Source organism: Eleutherodactylus coqui, chromosome 1 (assembly GCF_035609145.1).
Source record: "Eleutherodactylus coqui strain aEleCoq1 chromosome 1, aEleCoq1.hap1, whole genome shotgun sequence".
In the NCBI taxonomy this organism is placed as follows: Eukaryota; Metazoa; Chordata; class Amphibia; order Anura; family Eleutherodactylidae; genus Eleutherodactylus; species Eleutherodactylus coqui.
In genome coordinates, this window is record NC_089837.1 from 466,749,512 (window position 1) to 466,771,218 (window position 21,707).

Below are 21,707 nucleotides of genomic sequence, written 5' to 3' on the forward strand. Positions count from 1 at the left end.
ACGTTAAGTAGAAATTCTGAACTAGGACGCTTTGTTACAAACCCCACCACAAAGATACAACTAGGAATAGCATCCTTCATGCCTCCACCACATACAGTGAAATTATACTAGTGGGAGAACTTAGACATGAGTAACCATGTACAGACACTGCGCTTTTTTTGTTGTTGTTTTTTTTATAATTTTTTTGATTTTTCAAAGCATAAATGCAAGTATCACATTATTGTATACATCGTTACAACTGTAAGCAATCACAAAAGGAAGGTTGATCGGACATTAATCATAGATCACATAGAGAGAAGATTTGATTAAACCAATCAATGTACAAAATCACATAAAGGGTATTACATATTTTCCTTTACACTTATGTTGTATGATACTTAGTTGTTTCAGAATTGTATCTATTAATGCATAGATTATCGAAACGGAATTTACGGAACACCTACACCCCATTAAATGTCTGATATAAATTTCTTTACTGCTTACAGCAGGGAATATGAACAGGTTGTGGATATTTTAGGTAAGGGGTGTCGTTTTGTAATAAAGGAGGGGGTGCACCATAGAAATCACTTGTCACCAAGGCTGTTCACAGCCATAATGGAAATTTTAACCCTTTCCAATCCAATTTCCCTGCCCCCTGCATCCTCCCCAGCTCTTACTTATTTTGGGTAGTAAAGCGCATGGTGGATACCTTGGAATGACTCAACTTGAATTTAAAAGTGAGTTGATTTGTATATTACACTATATGCGATATGTATGTATATATAATAATACAGTATACAGAAGGAAGATTTGACATCTGAGTGCTCTTCAGTATATTACACTGTGCAGAAGAGAGCTGCAATATTGCAGCTCTCCCCTGTATACTGTAATGTACAGGAGAGCCCTTGTTAAGGCGCTGGGTGTGGACCCATTGTGCCTGGCTTTTATATTAGACCTAATATGGCTGGCAGCTGACCCCGGTGGTCAAAGGTATTGAAGCAGGGAAAACTCAAGATGTCTAACTCCCTTAGCTAAGCAGGAAGATGGGAAGACCCCTGCCTATAAGCAGGGTAGGCGTCCTGATAAGAACGGCCCCTTGCTGGAACCTGACTATCCTTGACAGGAAACAGGGACAGTGTACACAAAGCAAAGAACAGGACTGACTACCACAGAAACAGAGGAAACGATGCAGAGACTGGAAGAAATGGACAGACGAACACAGGCTAAAGCATAAGGCAAAGAACATACAAAATAAATAGATACAGATACCGACTCAAAAGACAGAACAGTCTTAAGACAAGCGACCTAGATGTGCTGTCTGTCTGAAGCAAATCAATTCTAAGGCAAAGAAGGAGGGTCACCAGCTCACCTAAACAGGAGAGCAATTGCTATTTAAGATGCAGCTGGGCTATAAGCACTGAGAGGGGTTAACACCCTCATTTCTGGTAAAAAAACAGAACAAAAAGTACATTCAAATGGGAATAGCAGAATACTTTAGCATCACCTTTGAAGGATACTGTAGCAACCTCTCTGGCCGGTCCTGGAGGTTATGAGGCACTGGACCCTAGGCTCAAGAGTTTTTCTGATTTATGAGGACAGGTACAGACATTATGCCCCTGGGCCCCACAGTGCATACACACATTTTTGGCGCATCTGTGTATGCGCTCCTCCTCTGATAGTTTGAGCCGATCAACCTGCATGGGTTCAGGGTCATTAGACGAAAAGGTAATAGGCAGGACAAAAAGCGGTCTTTGGTACTTGGGTGCCAGGCAGATCGACCTCTTCTCCTGAGTAGCCTCCTTGGACCTCTACTGGAACCAGAGATCAATTTTTGTGGCCAGGGAGATAAAGGCATACAGGGCAGTCGGAACCTTGCGAGCAGCCAACTCATCTTTGATGCGACCCGTCAAGCCCTCCCAGAATGCCGCTACCATGGCCTCATTGTTCCAACCCAAGTCAGAGGCCACGGTTCTAAACTTAATGGCGAATTGCTCCATGGTGAGTCTACCCTGACATAGATGCAACAGGGAGGAGGCTCATCAAACAACCTCCGAAACGTCTCCAGAAATATACTTAGGCTATTGACCATAGGATCATCTCTCTACCAGAGAGGGTTCACCCGGGCCAATGCCTGTCCGGAGAAGAGAGACATCATAAAAGCCACTTTAGTGTGGTCATTAGGGAACTGGTGAGACAACAGATCAAAGTGTAACGAGTACTGATTAATAAACCCACTGTATTGTCTAGGATTTTCCTCATAATGTGGAGGAGCAGATAATTGAGGACCAGATCCAGTCGGAGAAACTGACTGTCTGAAGAGAGCTGGAGTTGCATCTGCTACGGATGACTGCGGTACCGCTGCGTCAGAAGATATGGAGTTCAGGCGAGTGTTCAAATTATACACGACAGGATCTGTTCCTGGCGATCTCGCTGCTGAACCAGTTCTTAGAACAGGTCTGAGATACCCCCGCAGGAAGGGGCAGTGGAATCCATGGCCTCAGAAGACTGTTAAGGCTCTGGGTGTGGATCCACTGAGCTAACTAATCAAACCTGGCTTTTAGTACAGACCTGGTATGGCTGGCAGCTGACTCAAGTGGTCAGAGGTATTGAAGCAGGGACAACTCAGATGGGTAACTTGCCTTTAGTTAAGCAGGAAGATGGGGAGACCCCTGCCTGTAAGTAGGGTAGGCATCCTGATAAGAACGGCCCCATGCTGGAACATTGGGGCTGACTATGCCTGACAGGAATCAGAGACAGCGTACACAAAGCACAGAACAGGACAGAATACCACAGAAAAGGAACAATGCAGAGACTGGAAGAAAATGGACAAACGCACACAGGTTGAAGCATAAGACAAAGAACATACAAAACAAACAGCTACAGATACTGACTCAAAAGACAAAACAGTCTTAAGACAGGCAACCTAGATATGTTGGGTGTCTGAAGAAAACACACATCAATTCTGATGCATAAAAGGAGAGTCCCCAGCTCACTTAAATAGGAGAGTAATTGCTATTTAAGCTGCAGCTGGGCTGTAAGCACTGAGAGGGGCTAAATACCTCATTGCTTGTAGAAAACAAAACAAAGAGTACATTCAAATGGGAATAGCAAGAGGGCAGCAGACACAGGTAGCAGACCTAACAGCCCTGACATCACAGCTCTCTTCTGTATAGTGTTAGAAACAAGTGTCTGACCTCATCCGATTGGGGAGCTATGCAGGGAAATCCCAATGCCAGACGAGGTCCAACACTGGACTGGAAAGGGGTAAATGCAGTCCTAAGCTCTTGCTAACGACCTGAAGGTTGCTAGTTCAATCCCCACTTGGTTCAGGTAGCCGACTCAAGGTTGACTCAGCCTTCCATCCTTCTGAGGTCGGTAAAATGAGTACCCAGCTTGCTGAGGATAATAAGTAAATTACCTGAAAGCACTGCGGAATAAGTTGGTGCTATACAAATAACAAGATTTATTATTTTTCTTTAAATGTGGAAGGAATCTTTGCAAGGCATGCAGGTTCACATTCACACTGAACAGATTTACTAATGCGGAAGGCACACGTTTTTTTGATATTAGTTATAGCATAAATTGCAACAGTGAATATGTTGTATATGTCATTGAATGCTTGGTGTGCCGGCTGCCGTATGTGGTGCGACCACCAAACAATTAAAACATGGAATTCTTGAACACATGTTTAGCTTACCCATTATTTATCTAGAACCTCATCCTGACATCTCCATCTCAGTGTGTGGCGCCACCATAACTCCCAGACAACACGCCCGCTGCCTTGGGGTCATATTCGATTCCGATCTCTCATTTACCCCCTATATCCAATGTCTCGCCCGAACATGTCAGCTGCACCTCAAGAACATCGCAAGAATCTGCTCTTTTCTCACTGTAGACATGCTAAAAACGCTTATTGTTGCCCTCATCCACTCTCGGCTCGATTATTGCAACTCGTTGCTGATCGGCCTCCCCTGCACCAGACTGTACCCTTTCCAATCCATCCTGAATGCAGCAGCCAGGCTCATCTTCCTGTCCAGCCGCTGCTCGGACGCCTCTGCCCTGTGCCGGTCACTGCACTGACTGCCCGTTAAATACAGAATTCAATTTAAACTTGCTACCTTCATCCACAAAGCCCTCCACAGTGCAGCGCCACCCTATATCGCCTCCCTCATCTCAATCCATCACCCAGCCCAGGCTCTCCACTCTGCTAACGAAACCAGACTGAGCGCCCCTTTAATTCGAACTTCTCTCTCCCGCCACCAAGACTTCTCCAGAGCAGCACCGGTCCTCTGGAACGCACTACCAAAGGATACCCGGGCAAGCCAGGACTCGAAAATTTTCCGGAGTGCTCTAAAAACGCACCTCTTCAGGGAGGCATACCGCATTCCCTAAACAAACCTCTCTGTACTCCGCCTGATAACATGCTCCCTGACCTACTGACTGCAATCCCTGCTAGCCATCATAAACCGCTCCTGCAGTCATACTGTTTCTGCCGTCACACGGCTGAATGTCTGGCCATTGTCTATGTGTATAGCATCCCTAACTCTCCACCTCACCATACCGTGCACATCTCCAGCCCCTTTACCTTCTGTATCACCCCATTATCTATAGTATGTAAGCTCGTTGGAGCAGGACCCTCACCCCTATTGTTTCCATCAATTGATTACTATGTAACCGTGGTTCTGTAATGTTTGTACTTTTGTCTTTCTGTATCCCCCTGTCTATGTCAGCGCTGCGGAATATGTTGGCGCTATACAAATAAAGATTATTATTTATTGGGAGCTGCTGAGCCCTTTATTTCCCATAATTGTGATCTTGCCTTCTTCTGACGCTATAGTATAGAAAGGGTTTTTGCGGCGTACCATGCATCGACTCATGTTCAAAAGCCAAAGATCAAGAAGGGTGTTCCTACATCATCACCCCCAATGCCTCACATGAGCCCAGGAAACGTAAATGGACCTTGGATATATGGCAGAAAGTTGTCTGGAGTGACAAGTCCCATTTCCTGCTGAACGATACCGATGGCCGGATGCATTTGGGGTAAACAACATGAAGAAGTATCCCATGGGTGCACCGGCGAGGTTAAACAGGCCGATGGTGGCGGTGTCATGGTCTGGAGAGCGTTTTCCTGGCATGGCCTTCGACAGTTGGTCATCATACCACACTCATTGAATGGTGAAGCTACATGAACCTCTTAGCTGACCATCTGCACCCATATCTCCAGGAAGTCTTCTCCGATCACAGTCAACAGGACACGCTCCATGTCATCCAGCTTGGATAACTAGGGAGTGGTTGAAGACCATAAATTCTCCACACTGACCCCTAAACTAGGGTTGGGACATCGAAAACCGATATATCGAAATATCAATATATCGCTAATGCTTTGGCGATACTTCTCATCGATATTGTTATGTCCAATGTATCGGTAACATCGATAGTTTAAGGCGATATAATATGGATTTTTGTAAAGAAGAGACGTGTCTTGTGGTCCGGTGACCAGATCTTTCTTTACATTCTGCACTTCCCTTTGTGTTGTACAGGATGGAGTTTTACTCGCGGCACTAATCAACTTATAAACAAGTTCTAGAAACTTTTGGAAAGTGTGAGGTGACTCTGTCACCAATAAGGTTTGCTCCAGGGAAAATGACTCGCAGAAAAAGAGCGTGTTCATTCGCGTGCGGCAGACAAAAAACTATTTAAATGGCTATTTAGTATAATGAGTTCCAAATATATATTTTTTGCAGTGGAATATACGGATCCTTGGTTTGCAAATGCACACTAAAGTTGAGCACGCTGCGTTTTTTATTCTGCACGAAAAATACGGAAATGTGTATGAACTCCTTGAATTCAATGGGTTCTACTCTCTGCGTATCGCACGTGTAAATTTTGCGCACGCAAATACGCCCGTGTGGAGGAACCCTCAGTAGGGATCAATACTAATTGCGCATTTACATTTCCTTCCACTAGGTGGCGCTAGATTCCTTTTATTCTAATCCCCATTCACCTCATGCGGTGTCAGGTAGGATTTCACATTGTAGTACCAGCATCGGCCAGAGGGTGTCAGTGTTTCTGCTGTCAGCCGCCTTGGTGCAGGCTGGATGTCTGTCTGTGGTCATGTGACGTGAGGCTGGGCCTGGCATGGCGGCCGTAGCGAGGGCTCTGCGCTGAGCTCCGGTGATTCAAACCTCTGAGCTTCCTACGGTATACCCGGCCGGCTCCATGGCGGAGAGAGGCTTCGAGCTGTCCGCCCTCCCGAAGGAGGTGAGGGAACAGCTGGCCGAGCTGGAACTGGAGCTGTCAGAAGGTGAGTGCTGCGGCCGGCCGGTGTGTGCACGGCTCCCCGGGAGTGGGAGAAACCACTGCGAGCGGAGCGCAGGTAGAGCCGCTGCTGACTGCACGGGAGCCTGCAACTGGATGAATGGAGAGGGGGGGCCATTGTGGAGGGACTGCTGGGCAGCCCTGACCTCTGCTGCAGCCATGCGCCGCTGTCAGCGCATTCTGCCAGCTCTGACCAAGGGTGCCGTAGTATTTGGACCGCGCCGCTTTATAATAACCCGGAATCCAACTGATCGGCTGATTCGCCGATAGCTAATTATGCGCCATTAATGATCGATCGTATCAGTTCTAGTAATCAGTGGTTTTAGTGTCTCTTGTGTCGTCTCGGGGTCATCGGATGTAACTTTATTATTCTTGCAACTTGCAGGTTTTTTTTTTTAGGGCTCATTCACACGAGTGTAATTATGCGAGGAATACAATAGGTTCTTCGCAGCTTTCATACGAATTTCGTAAGTTACGCACCGTGATAGCCCATTGAAATCAATGGAAGTGCGTAAATACGTAGGAAACTTGCGCATTCGCTGTATTTACCAAACCGATGGGATTTCATGTGTATTTTTTTTACATGTGTAAAAAGACGTCCGAAAGGCAGAGAAACGCGAGGAAACGGCGAATAACTCCCCATGAATGCGCTACGTAATCACAGACCGTAATATGTAATACGCCCGTGTGTCTGATAAGGGACGAGGCCGCTTTCACATTTGCGCTGGATCTTCTGTTGCCGATCCGGCACAATCCAGCAGAGAAAGCGTTGCATGCGGCGGTTTTTCATTCCGTAAAATGCTGGACAGCTGAGCGGAAACCGAACGGACCCCATTATAGTCAATGGGGCCCTCCGACATTGTTCGCGTCCGCCAGAAGACCAGTGGATTCCTCTTTCCTGTGTCCGTAACGGAAGCCCCGATGCAGATAGCAAACAGTTGCACCCGTTATTTTGCATGGTTGCATGCCCGTTGTATATCTCGGCCTCCCATACATTCTCCGGCCCTTTAGTCCGCTTCCTATATGTTACACTATTGTCTCTTGCTTCATCCGGCTGTGGAACGCGTTGGCAGCTGATCAATAAATGTTAATTAATAGAGGATGGCAGAGGATTCTGCTGGTGGAACAGAGTCGATGCCGTACGCCAGGCTGGAGATAAGATGTGCTCTTACGTTGTTTAAGTACCGCATGGTATAAGGTTTTACGGTTGGCACGGTTGATCAGGAAATCCTTTGGCGTGCTGTTCTATTAGCGTTTTAATGCTAATGGGTTGTGGGAAGTTTCTTTGTAAAATTGACACATCCTTAAAGGGGTAGATCCATCGTGGTAACACATCTTCACCTTTCACCCTCCCGCTCACGAACTCCTGATGGACTACTCTCCCCCCTTTTCACCCTCCCTCCCATGACCTTCACATGGCCTGATGGACTACCCTCCTCACCTTTCACCCTCCTTCCCGTGACCTCCACATGGCCTGATGGACTACCCTCCTCACCTTTCACCCTCCCTCCCGTGACCTCCACATGGCCTGATGGACTACCCTCCTCACCTTTCACCCTCCCTCCCGTGACCTCCACATGGCCTGATGGATAACCCTCCTCACCTTACACCCCCCCCCCGTGACCTCCACATGGACTGATGGAGTACTCTCCTCACCTTACACCCTCCCTCCTGTGACCTCCACATGGCCTGATGGACAACCCTCACCTTACACCCTCCCTCCCGTGACCTCCAAATGGCCTGATGGACTACTCTCCTCACCTTAGACCCTTCTACCGTGACCTCCACTTGGCCTGATGGACAACCCTCCTCACCTTTCTTCCTCCCATGACCTCCCCATGGCTTGATGGACAACCCTCCTCACCTTTCACCCTCCCTCCCGTGACCTCCACATGGCCTGATTGACTACTCTCCTCACCTTTCACCCTGCCTCCCGTGACCTCCACATGGACTGATGGAGAACTCTCCTCACCTTACACCCTCTCGTGACCTCCACATGGCCTGATGGACAACCCTCACCTTACATCCTCCCTCTCGTGACCTCCCCATGGCTTGATGGACAACCCTCCTCACCTTTCACCCTCCCTCCCGTGACCTCCAAATGGCATGATGGACAACCCATCCTCACCTTACACCCTCCCTCCTGTAACCTAAACCTTGCCTGATGGACACTTCGTGGAGATGTTATACATCTTTTGGGCATTGAATAGACTGGCATGCTTTTTTCATTGGTTCCCCCCCTTCCTTCCTGACGTTGAGGTACTTCAGTGTGTAGAAACGTTGGAGAATCCCCGAGAGTCCTCACAGCCCAGAGTAGCTGTAATAATATTTACATGTGTTTTAGATCACACTGGGATTTCTAGGCTTATACTTACCAGCGAATTTCATGTTTATTGCATTAGCGGTAACTGCAGTCCTCAATTGCCCCAACAGGTCGTAATTTGAGGATATCCCATGTGGTAATTCCTAATACACGCCTATAACTCTTAATCGAACCCCATACATATGCATGCTCGACTTGACCGAGTCTACGTGGTGGAGAAAGCCGCTGGCAGCGGCTTGGCTCCGGAGAACAGAAGAATCAGGTAGTTGAAATCCAACTGCTGATCCTTATGTGTCCTGACAGAAAAAGCTGGGGAGGTCAGCCTATATTGTGTCAATTGTTTACGAATTTTTGCGCAAATCTCACTCTTTGCAATAAAAGACCACCCCATGTTCTATAGCAAATACTGCACGTATGAACATACCTTAAGGCCAGCGTCATGCAGGACGTAATAGCTGTGGGGATTCTTCACCGGAAAACCCTAAGAAATGCTGAGCTATAGATGTTCTGTGCTGTGTTTTTATACAGGAACGAGCTTTGCCAACTGAATGGAGGTCGACCGGCTCGGGGAGCGTTCCTGCTCGCTCGCCTCCATTCACAGTGAACAGGCAGTTGTTCATAAGTGAACGACTGCCTGTTTACACGGAATGATACATTCAGTTTCCTGCATACAGAAACTGAACGACGAACGAGAGGTGAACAACTTCTTGTTCAGTCGGGGCATGCGTTAACATTGAACGATAATCGCTCAGATACTCGCGGGATTTCGAACGATAATCGTTCCGTACAAAAGCACCCTAACAATTTGTAGCGTCAGACAATCCAAATTGTGACTGTATTGAAATGTCTGGTCACCCAGTGGAGCAACGAACCTGCCTTGTATGGAGTGATTCTAATAGTATACACCAGCTTTACCCTAGACAATGCCTGATGGCTCATTTTCCCATAAATTCCAACAAATAGCCACTTCCATGTCAGCAGTGTGAGATCCGTTTGACTAGTTGCGGTTTTTGTGCACGCCCTCCTCAAGGTCATGCTCCTATTTGGAATATTGCCTGTCTCTAGGTAATCAAACGATCTGCTCTGTCGGAAGATGCCAAGAGAAAGTTCTTAATGGCTTAGGCTAAATATCTTGCAAGCTGCTGGTTATAGGTTCATCTATAGGCCCGGCTCACACGTTAATAATGCTCCAGTTGTTGCACAAAGCCTTAAATTTGTGTGTTTTAGAGCAGAAATTCCAACGTTTTTGTAAGGTAGCTAAACAAAAAATGTGCTCAGAGCTGCTCGCTCCTGGCGAGCCACAAACACGAATTCAGGGAATTCAACCCAAAACAAATCTAGTGCAAAAATGTTCACAACATGAAGTGCAAATTCCCCTGCCGCTTTATATGCAACCAGTAGAGTTGGCCATGAACGTGAGATCGAAAACGGTCATAAGAAGGACACCTGATTGGTTGCCCGTCAGTACATTTGGCTGGCAGGATGAGGCCTTGTGCACTTGGTCATATTAAGGTGGTTTCACATCTGCTTTGGGGGTTCTGGCTTCTGACTCCATACGGGGAGCAGGAAAGGGGAATCCCCATGGCTAAAACTGTTCAGTCTCTGGAAGGAACCGAACAGTGCCGGATGGACCCCATTGACTATAATGGGGTCTGCCTGCTTTCCGGCCAGGCTTTGAATGGAAGAAAAATCACTTTTTCTTCCGGTCTTTTTAGACTAACCTGTGACGGAACCCACCGGCTGGACATATGAAACTGGACTTGTTGGTCTACGGGGGGCCATATACCGTAGCTATGACTTAAAGACCTGAGTGAGTCTGAAACGCATTATTAGAGTCGTTGTATTTTTTTATTCCTCTAATCACAAATATTTTTGTTCATAATGGAAAGAATTAAGAATATTTGGTTGTTATGGTCTCTGAGCGTTGATCAAGGATGTAGATTTTCTGGTGAATTAATGAAGTTCTGTACATCTCAGACATTCCATTGAGCCATAATAAGCACACCAGAATCTGTGAAGGTCCCCTACTATGTGTTTGGAAAAAAAACTTAATGTGTAGGTTTCTTTTATTTGATATCTTATGAATAAGTCTAGAAATGCTCTATGGGATGTTGTACTACAGAAGTATGTTACCCCAGATTCATAGGAGAATATGGATCTGGGGTAACATACTAGGGGACACGGTGTGCCGCCATACAGCCTGATGCATACTTGCCTCACGAATGCATGTACATGGACAACGAATTCTGGGTTTGAAATACCCCCCCACCCCCCATGGTTGCTCTTTTATATCATCTGATGTAAAGACCGTCGTAGACATTACTAAAAAGTTCTGAGTTTTGAACTCATTGATTTTTGGCAGGACCAGATGACTGTCAGATATGTATGGTGGCTTCCTCACTTTAGGCCCCTTTTAGACGGAACGATTTAAAATTCAAACGAGTGAAAGGGAAGAATAATCGTTCATTCATTTTCATTCATCCTCCGTTTTATGCCGGTATGAAAATCATTGTTGACTCGTTCGCTTATCATTCAGTTTAAACCGGGTTTGTTCGGTCCTTCTCATTCACTTGAATGACTGAACAGTTGAGCCAACGATGTATCTGCCGGTATAAACAGGTGAATGAGAGCAAACTGTGACATCGTTCGCTCATTCAAATGATAACCGCTTGGTATAAACAGACCGAAAAAGGGGTCCGGTTCCCCCCTTGCCTGAACCGTTATTGCCCTCCATCGACGGATGATGTTGGGGAAATGATGGTGCGGACACATTGAATTTAAACACCCAATTGTTCTTCCTGGAGACGAGCTGCTCACAGAGCTGTCTGGCTGCGGTTTCTTCAGTCTTCCCATGGAAAATGCATGAATATTCAGCAGAACTGAATATTCATGTTTATGGGGAGTCAGGAGAAATAGCTGACAGCTCTGGAAGGTGTTAAGGCAGCTTTATTGGATTTGCACTTGGATTAGATTTTGAATACAGTCATAAAATTTAACATGGCAAATTGGGGAAAATACCTGTAGTCCTACATGACCCGCGTATAACAGAGTCGTTTCCAGCTGTAGCCGTCAAGCCTTTTATCCACTACCAACCTCCACCTCCTGTGCCCGAATAACGACAAACGCCTATTATCTTCTGGATAATTTTGGCCACAGCAGCCATTTTATTACAATCAAAATTAACATAGAATTAACCCAATTCAACCATCAACAATAATTACCATTCCCCACCAAAAAGAGAGGAGGTCCTTGGAGTGCCAAAATCTGTCAACTCACCATTTAAGGGAAATATCCCAATTGCCTCCAGCCGCACACCTCCCGACTCGGGAGGCCCAATTTCCCAATTGCCTCCAGCCGCACACCTCCCGACTCGGGAGGCCCAATTTCCCGATTGCCTCCAGCCGCACACCTATCAGCTCGGGAGACCCACTAGCCTTTACAAGGCTAGACACACCACCATCTCTGCAAGGACTCTGCCCTGTCAGAGCCAAGAGGCGACAGACCCAACAGCAACCATTGATCAAAGGGTTGGGGGAAAGGTGGCCATCGACCCCCTGCCTCCCACCCTTTCCCCAACCAAATTTTATACCAACTCCAATGACCCCCCCCCCCCCATACCCACCGCTGCAATGACAAATGCTATACACTCCCACAAGCGTCCCTCAGTACTAAAAGTAACCATAACATCCCCTAAAATTGTACCCTTTTATAGGGCAGGGGGGTGGGACTACCTTGTTCTCCTGGCGGTCCTCATCTCCTCTGAGGTCTGCCAATGATTTTTCTCGCACTTTTGTAGCTCCACCCATCCCCCTGCCATCTCCCCCTCTTGTTCTCTGCTAACCCTTTCCTTCCCTGTTAACCCTGTCATAGGGGCCTCCACCCGCGGCCCTGCAGGTCTATGCTACGGCCCTTACTTTTTGTCTATGGGACGATTGAGCGCCTGACAGTCATCCCAATGATTATTGCTCCTGTGCTTTCGCGAAATAGCGCTAATTCAGTAAATGGGGGCGGTGCGGGCTCGAAGAACGATTGCCAGTTCATATGGTCCAATCAGCATTCGATTGCTATGCCTGCCTAATCTAAACAATAAATGAGCAAATTATCATTAGTCCTTTAGCTGCTGACAGCGTTTAGGCCGGATTCACGCGGGCGCATGCGTATTTGCATCTGTGAGTATCGCATTTTTTGCATAGCGAACATTGCTTTTTTTGCGTACATCAGTGTGTGTTACTGTACTTCTTCTGCGCGCATTTGTGCACGGCCCAAAAATTCACACTGATTAAAATGGCTAATGAGCTCCAGATGTGTTCTTTTTCCTGCACAATTATGCAGTTATTTTGCGCGCATTTACACATCCGCATTGACTTCTATGGGGACTTTTTCAAACACGCAGTAAAAAAGAGCGAGTAGATTCACTGAAAAATTGCGTACGTGACAATCAACGGGTTCTTTTCTCTGCATATCGCACGCAAATACGAGTGTAAACCTGCCAGTGTGAAGCCGGTCTGAACAGTTAATGTTCCGTTTTGCACAACCCAGCGAAGAACTGAATGGTAATCGATCCGCGTAAAAGGGCCCTATATCCAATTTAATCTACCACAGCAAGCAAACGTCAACGTCACGCCAACACAGGCGACGCACAAATAGCCGCAGGTTTAGCGGATGCTTCTTATTTCTGTAAAATAACGCAGAAAGCGTTTACCAAATGCGCGGGGCGGTATAAACACCGGAAACTACTACGGCTTTATTTTTGTTAATTCAGAGTTGAGTTAATGTCATTTTTGGGTGGGATTTCCTTTCTTGTGACTGAGCTGCGGCAGACGTGCCGTGTGAAGCCGTCGCCATCACATTATGCATGCTGACAGCGTGATTTACAGAGACCTATTTAATGACTCCGCTCCCCAGGGTGCGCATTAAATAGCTATGAGCGGCGGAGCTGAATATATCCGCGGTGTGATGTAGGAGAATGATATCGGGGCTCTTTCATGAACGCCCCGGCTGCCGCACACGGACATACGGGGACGATGTAATTCCGGATTAGCAGACGTCGCTTCCTCTAAATCGCTTGTCTGATCTGCGGGTGTTTCTGTCGTGATGAAATGTTCCCATTCCTGTTAAATAATAACACCCGGGGGCCGAGGAGAAAATACAGACATGACAAGTCCTGATGGGTGTGAACATAGTAACGGCCCGCGCCGTTTTAGGCTTTTATTGCCTTAGTTTGATCCCGAAAAATATGAAAAATCTCAAACTCCATGCCCATTGTTCTCTATGGTATATATCGCAAAATAGAACATGCTGCATTCTTTTTTGCGCTCTTATATTACGCAATTCCAGCACGCTAATGTGAGCAAAACTGTGTAAGGCAATGTAATTGCCTGCCAGTTACCGCATATCGCACGGCATACAGAGCCTAAGGCCCCATACACATGGGCGGAAATTCTGCAGCAGGATTTCCCGCAGAATTTCCGCCCGTGGAAGCTGGCATAGGATTGCATTAGAAAACGCAGTCCTAGGCAGACAGCCGCGATTTGTCCGTGCGGAAAACAAATCGCGGCATGCTCTATTTCTGTGCTGGCTCCGCTCTGCATATGCGCCAGCTGGCCGGCACATCAAAGAGCCGGAGCCGCGGAAGAGGTGAGTGCCGCGCTGGTCCCAGCAGGGGCTCGGGTCGGGTCCTGCTGTGAGAATTCTCGCAGCGGGATCCGACCCGGCCGTCTGCAGGTGGCCTAAGGCATCGCAGTGTGGTTAAAATTGTGGCATGTCCTATCTTTTCGTGTTCCTTGGAACGCATCACGTATTGTTTTCAATGAGACCGTAAAAAACACATCGCACTGCAGGCAATGTGCAACGGAGTGCAATGGGAGGTGTTCCATTGAAAACAATGGCAAAGCTCCAGCGGAGGTTCGCTACTTCTCAGAAGTGATTGCCAAAAAAACTCTTCGCATTGGCGTGAAACCGCTCATTGGCGAGCTCAATATCGGTCCAAGTTTCTCGGCCCGATATCACGCTCACCTGTGTGCAGGTAGCCTAACAAACAAAAAAAAAAAGTAGAGCAAAATGTGATTGATCTCAGTAAGAGAAACCAAGTAATCTTGTAGATATGATAGCTTTTAATGGCTAACAAAAATACATGATGGTACAGCGAGCTTTCGAACCTCTCAGGATCCTTCCATCATGAAACAGATCTGGATGGGGCATTTATATATAACATGGATATAGTAGCAGCCTATAGAACCCCATGTGCACCGTAGTCAGGCTTGGTATTGCCAATAGTAGGCCGTCATCCTTTTAATGGACCATTCGCTTCAGATAACAAGATTTGCACATGTGGATTAAAAAGAAGGGAGAAATAGAGTCTTCCTATATACCCGCCATCTCTTTATTATCCACTTCTGGCTTTAGCTCCAAACTGCATTAAAACGACACTTGTAGAAATCCCATTAACCCCAAGCAGCAGTCCTGTTGGCACAGAGCAGTCGGCACTTGAAAGGTTGGCGCTAAATACTGTCCGTACATCAGAACTGGCGATAGGCTGTCAGCTGAACCGACAGGCACGTAATGCTGTATTCCTCCCGAGGCAAAGACAAGTTGTGACTGGTAGTTATTAGTCGTAGACCTGCACAAGCTCTTATCTATCCTAATCTGGTTATTAGAACTGATAAAGGATCCTTTGTGTAGGATTGTCATAGGACACTCTTCTTCTTTTATTTTTCTTTTGTAATGCAAGATTGGTTGGTTTTCTTCTGTTTTTCTATAAATTTTTAGCTTATTCTGCTTTTTAATCAAAGCATTAAATATCTCTATGTAGTAAATTTTTTGTACATAAATACCACATCTATAACCTTAAATGGGTGGTCTAGGACTTCAAAGATTTTTTTCTATTAATGACCTATGATCTATTCAGGATGTCCGTCATCAGTAGATGATCGCTAGGGGTCTACCACTGAAGATCCCCACCAATCAGCCGATCAACTCACTACTGTCGTCATGAACAGCGCATGAAACAGATTGCACTGTATTTTTAGAATCAGTTGGAAGGGACCTCCAGGGTCATCGGGTCCAACCCCCTGCTTAATGCAGGATGACTAAATCATCCCAGACGGATGTCTGTCCAGCCTCTGTTTAAAGACTTCCATTGAAGTCTCTTTCATTGAACGAGAGCCCCGTGTGTCCGTGTGAGTGCTAAGGCAGCAGAAATGCAGTCCTAAGCTCTCGACCAGCCGATTCAAGGTTGACTCAGCCTTCCATCTTTCCGAGGTTGGTAAAATGAGTGCCCAGCGGAATAAGTTGGCATTATACAAACAATAAGATTTTTTTTTTCTTTAACTCACCACCTCGTGTGGTAATCTGTTCCACACATTGATCCCCCTCACTGTCTAATATCTAATTTGTGTCTCCTCCCTTTCAGTTTCATCCTATTGCTTCTAGTCTTTCCTTGTACAAATGAGAATAGGGCTGATCCCTCTGCACTGTGACAGCCCTTCAGATATTTGTAGACAGCTATTAAGTCTCCTCTCAGACTTCTTTGCAAGCTAAACATTCCCAGATCCTTTAACCGTTCCTCATAGGACATGATTTGCAGACCGCTTACCATCTTGGTAACTCTTCTCTGGACTTGCTCCAGTTTGTCTATGTCTTTTTTAAATTGGGGTGCCAAGAACTGGACACAGTATTCCAGATGACGTCTGACTAAGGAAGAGTAGAGGGAGATAATGACCTCATGTGATCTAGACTCTATGCTTCTCTTAATACATCCCAGAATTGTGTTATATGCTACTGTAGCAGTTCACTTTATTAGTAGAAGCACAGCTCCCTTTGAATTCTATAGAAACTGCGCCTGCAGTACGGACGGTGCAAACTTCTCCAGCGCCGTCGATACGGACGACTGTGCCAGGAATCAGCTGATCGACAGGAATCCTTAGTAGTGGACCCAAGTGATCATCTATTGATGACCTATCCTGAGGATAGGTCATCATGGAAAAAATCCCCAACGACCCGGAAACCACCCTAAAGGCCGGCGATTTCGGTGCGAACAGATGACTCTTCTGTATAGCAGGGCCTTCTTGACTTGTCCTAAATAGACTATATTGGAGGAGAATGAAGGCTTGGACACATTAAATCTTAACTCCCAATCCTTTTGTCCCTCCTGGAGATAAGCTGCCGCCAGACCTGTCTGGCCTCGGCTTTCCTCACTCTATGAAGCTTGGCCAAAACAGTACATTAGGAAGTGATGTAAACTAGGGTGACCTATTCTATTATAAACCGAAAGCCGGGATGAAGGGTCCATAGAGTCCAGAATGTGAAGATGTTGGAGTGAGGATGAGAACCTTCGTAGAAATGTCACCACACAACAAATCAAAACCAACAGTCTTTGATGCAGGAATCGCAGAATCGGTTAAAGTACCTGGGCCACAATGGCAGAAATGAAGAAGACAGTGAGCAAGGAGATGATGAAGGGGAAAGAGTGAAAGAAGTAAGGAACACGCCATAGACCACCATCACAAATGATTGTCACCCACAATGGCCAAAATCGGCATTTTCGAGGCATCTTTTATCTCGTGTATGTTTCATGGTAGCAGTACCGTCATTATGATGGACTAGCCGGCTTGACTCTGTTAAGAAGACCGTATACTATACATACATGTTATGTGCTTGGGTGGACATGTATGTTATAGAGGTAGGATTGGTTGATTACCTTTCATGATGGTGATAAATACAGTTTAATCTTCTTGTTGCGGTCCCCTGTGTCACCTCCCTTGGGTAACTTTTCATAGGAAGATCTAATTGAACACTCAAACCTGGCAGTGTGGGTCAGGCATCTTAGAAGAGCTGAACCACGTACAGTTGTCTTATAGCACGCGTTACGTCTTTCTAGCCATTCGGCAATCTGTATGGGGACAAAGGATCATTCGTCTCCATACAGCTTGCATTGTTGCCTGCGGTACATCCCTGTGTCTATGAGGGGATGTGCTGCTGACAAACGGTGATTTTTAATGCTCACGCAAAAAATGTGATCGGCCAAGAAGCATTTGCGCATTTGTTGGTTGATCACTGGGAACTTTACACATGACAACGGTCGAGAACAAACATTCATATGCCAGTCATCGGTGTGAGTAAATGGGTGTTAAGGTGCAATGTGCGCAATTGTGCGTGACTCAGTGCAAAATATTTTCGCCATGCATGAGGGGTTTTTTTTGCGCATATTTTAATGCACTTTTTGTGTCCGCATGTGCATTTGCGTGCGGCAGACAAACGCACCCAATCTTTTTCTCCCTCCTATAGACAAGCTGCTGCCAGAACTGTCTGGCAGCAGCTATCCCCAGTATGGCCATGAAGCTTGGCTAAACCAGTCCGTTTTGGCCAAGCTACGGTATTTAGTATGTGCTCCAAATGTGTTCCTTTTCAAGCGCAATTGCGCACCCCTACAGACTTCTATGTGGATTTTTGATGCACAAGTGTGCACTAAAGTAGAGCATGCTGTGTGCAAAAAAGGAAATGAGAAGGAACCCAATTCTCTTGAGTATTGCATGTGCAAATTTTGCGCAAATAGGCCCACGTCAAGGAGCCCCAAGGGTCCTGTTAGACAAGACAATTATCATTTGAACGAAGGAGCGAGTGACGTCATGACCAGATATTTGCCCTCGTGCAGCCCGCATAGACAGGCAGATACATAATTGGCTCATTCAAACGACAAAAGCGTTCAGACTTTCACATTTGCCGTATAGCTGAATGAGAATGACTGAATGAGCGCTGTTTAAACCGAATGATAAGTGAACGAGCCAACGATGACTTTTATGCCTAATTCATAATATGAACGTCGACCGGAAAGTGAACAATTACCGTTCGGTCGTTGGCTCGCATTTAGCCATTCACTTTCACTCGTTTGAATGATTTTTTGAATGATCATTCCGTCTTAACACAGATAAGTGCCGCACAAATGCCCGTATAAAGAAATTCACTGGAAAAAAAATAACTTCATCGGACTTTCCTGTAACTCGTTAAATCCTGTTACGTACCATTGTGTGTTCGTTAGCGGGCGCACAGTATGGGATTTGCATATATTCAGCCGGGATGATGCGCATCTAATTGCAGTGATTGGCGGTGACTACATGTAAATGTGTTGTGGCTGTTAGCCCTGTTGTCTCGTGTGACGTGTTACTGTGCATATTGCGGACGGCTCTCCTGTGTCAGGCTGGTTTATTGGGATTTCTAGGCTTGACGTTGTGCTTTTGTGTGATGCGGTTGACAAGGATGACTTTACCGAGCATCATATCAAATGTCGCTGATATTAAAAGCTGGCAGTGGCGTCTCTTGACAAGGAACATTTGGAGAGGGGGAAGATGTAGGAGGAGAACAGTGCGTGATGGAAGGGAGATACTGATGAGACTGAGTAAGATTGGCAGACGGAAAGGAGCACGGGTCATCATCTTTCTTTGGTCTCTTTCATATACTTTTTTTTCAGAGTTTTTGTACTGTTTAAAAAAAATTCAGTAGGCTTCAGTGTTTTTAAACAACCATTTTTGGTGGTTTTTTTTTTCCCTTTTAACCTTTTCCAATCCAATTTGTATCCTGGTTTTCCTAGGGGGCTTACTCTTTTTCTGCCGTTATACAATGGCGCTATCTGCTGGCTAAAGCCAGTACTGCATGAGGTGACACATTGGGTAGGCGCCGACAGCAGAGAGGCTGGCAATATACAGTAAGAGAACCCCGACGGATGTCTTCCAACATCAGAGCTGTACAGCTTTAAATAATAATGTCTTTAGACGTCAGACAATGGATTGGAAAGGGTTAATTTTGTAAACCCCCCTGTCACACTTGTATCAGGGCTCCTTGGGGCTTTATGTCTCTGATCCATTTTTAAAGCAGGGAAACGGAATTAAGATAAAAAAAACAAAACAGATCTGTTAATTGTCCCATTGATTTCAATGAGTTTTCAAAAAAACCCAAAAAGCTTTCCCTTTTGCTTCCGTTTTTTTTAACGGAACAAACTAAAATCAAGCATAATAAAAGCACACTGAAAGGTTTCCGCTTTTTTTTTAACCCATTGAAATCAATGTGGAGTTTAGGGATCCATTTAATTGATTTAAAGGGGTTGTCTCGCGCCAAAAGGTTTTTTTTTTGTTTTTTTTTTTCAATAGGCCCCCCCCGTTCGGCGCAAGACAAACCCAAAGGATGGGTTAAAAAAAAATAAAAAAAAATATATATATATATATTACTTGCCCGAATCCCCGCTCTGCGACGACTTCTTTCTTCCTTCTCCAAGATGGCCGCCGGGATCTTCACCCACGATGCACTGCGGGTCTTCTCCCATGGTGCACCGTGGGCTCTGTGCGGTCCATTGCCGATTCCAGCCTCCTGATTGGCTGGAATCGGCACACGTGACGGGGCGGAGCTACGAGGACCAGCTCTCCGGCACGAGCGGCCCCATTCACCAGGCAGAAGACCGGACTGCGCAAGCGCGTCTAAAGACGCCAGAAGACAGCGAATTTAGACAGATCCATGGCGACGGGGACGCCAGCAACGGAGCAGGTAAGTGAATAACTTCTGTATGGCTCATAATTAATGCACGATGTACATTACAAAGTGCATTAATATGGCCATACAGAAGTGTATAACCCCACTTGCTGCCGCGAGACAACCCCTTTAACGCAAGTGTGACCGGGCCAATACGTGTGCTTTTGTTTTTTTTTCTGTCCTTTCTCAATTATGTGCCATTGCAAAGAGAGCGGGAAATTGAAACAAAACCGCAATACGCAGTGAATAGAACCCATTGATTTCAGTGAGTTCTTTCACATGCACATATTTTGGCTGCGCCAAAAAATATGGAACATGCTCTATTTTTCGTGGATATTTGCGGACCAAACATCCCATAGAAGTCAATGTGGGGAGTGCAAATTTGTGCACAATATACAGGGAGATGCGAGAAACGCTGGAAAAAGACCATATCCACAACTAATTGGTGCGTTTGTTTGCTGCACGCACATGAAAAGGTACAATAGAATACACTGATATGAAAAAGATTTTGCGCACATATTGCCAAAACGTTGAATTAAGCCGCACGCAATTGCGTTTACATTTGTGTAAAGCCTAAATCTGCCATTTCTTCTATTTAGCTGATAAATGTGGCGAGTTGGAGTTGACTGGAGCTCGGTGTAGTAGTTGTGTGGTAGTGCATTAGCATAAATCCCACATCCCTTAGTCATGGGAATCATGTGCCGTTCACTTATGTTGGGTTTGATGCTCTTGTTGATTAGTCATGAAAATGTCCTTCTGCTTCTACGAAACAGCCGCCTGTCCAGATGGTGTTTACTAGTGAGAGGAAAGGTGAGAATTTGGGGAGGGCGCATATAATAACTCTGACATTAAGTCTAAAATATTTCCGTCATGCCATGTTTGTGTGCTTATTTATGTATCAACTCAGGCATTTCTACTTCATGTACGTCTCTGGTGCTTAAAGGGATCCCGTCACATTAAAAATACAATCCAACCTGCTGGCAGTATATTATAGAGCCGGAGGAGCTGAGAAGATTGATATATAGCTTTATGGGAAAGGATTCCGTAGAGCTGGTAATTTATTCATTCAACCTCATTCTGGGCTTAGGAGTCCAGTGGGCGGTGCTACTAGTGACTGACTGCTTACACTATATAATTGTATATAGAGAGCTATCAGCCGGTGAGTTGGACTGCCCACTGGACTCCTAAGACCAGGCTGTAGTGTGAACTCATTGGGATCTGCCCCATCTTAATCGGGGGGGGCATCATCTAAGGATGGCAGCGGCATCTAAGGCGTTAACAGCCACTATTAACTTTAATGCTGACCATGGCCACTACTGTCAGATGTGGAAAACTGCTGACATCTGCTAGGTATGGAGTTAGCTCGGCTACTGAGCCTACTCCATAAACCACCCGCGAATATTTACGGCCGATGGTTGCTAATGGGTTAAATGTAGTAGCCAGTGAAACCTTTTTATCGTGTGCGGAAAAGTTGTGCAGCTTTCTGATATACTAGGTGTATTATTTCCTTGTGGTTTTCCCGATCTCTGCTTGAAATGGAAAGTGATTGTTTACCTTCGAAGGGTGAACC

General features: G+C 45.9%; 1 protein-coding gene across 2 annotated transcripts in view; it reads left to right on the top strand.

The window, feature by feature from the left end:
- The first annotated feature begins 6,088 nt into the window (after nucleotides 1-6,088).
- Nucleotides 6,089-21,707, top strand: part of DIP2B (disco interacting protein 2 homolog B) — a 203,316-nt gene continuing 187,697 nt past the window's right edge. For both annotated transcript variants that reach the window (XM_066584343.1, XM_066584344.1), the window contains exon 1: nucleotides 6,089-6,283. In XM_066584343.1, coding sequence (XP_066440440.1) covers nucleotides 6,199-6,283 — 85 coding nt within the window. In that variant the 5' untranslated portion in view covers nucleotides 6,089-6,198. The remainder of the gene's footprint in view (nucleotides 6,284-21,707) is intronic.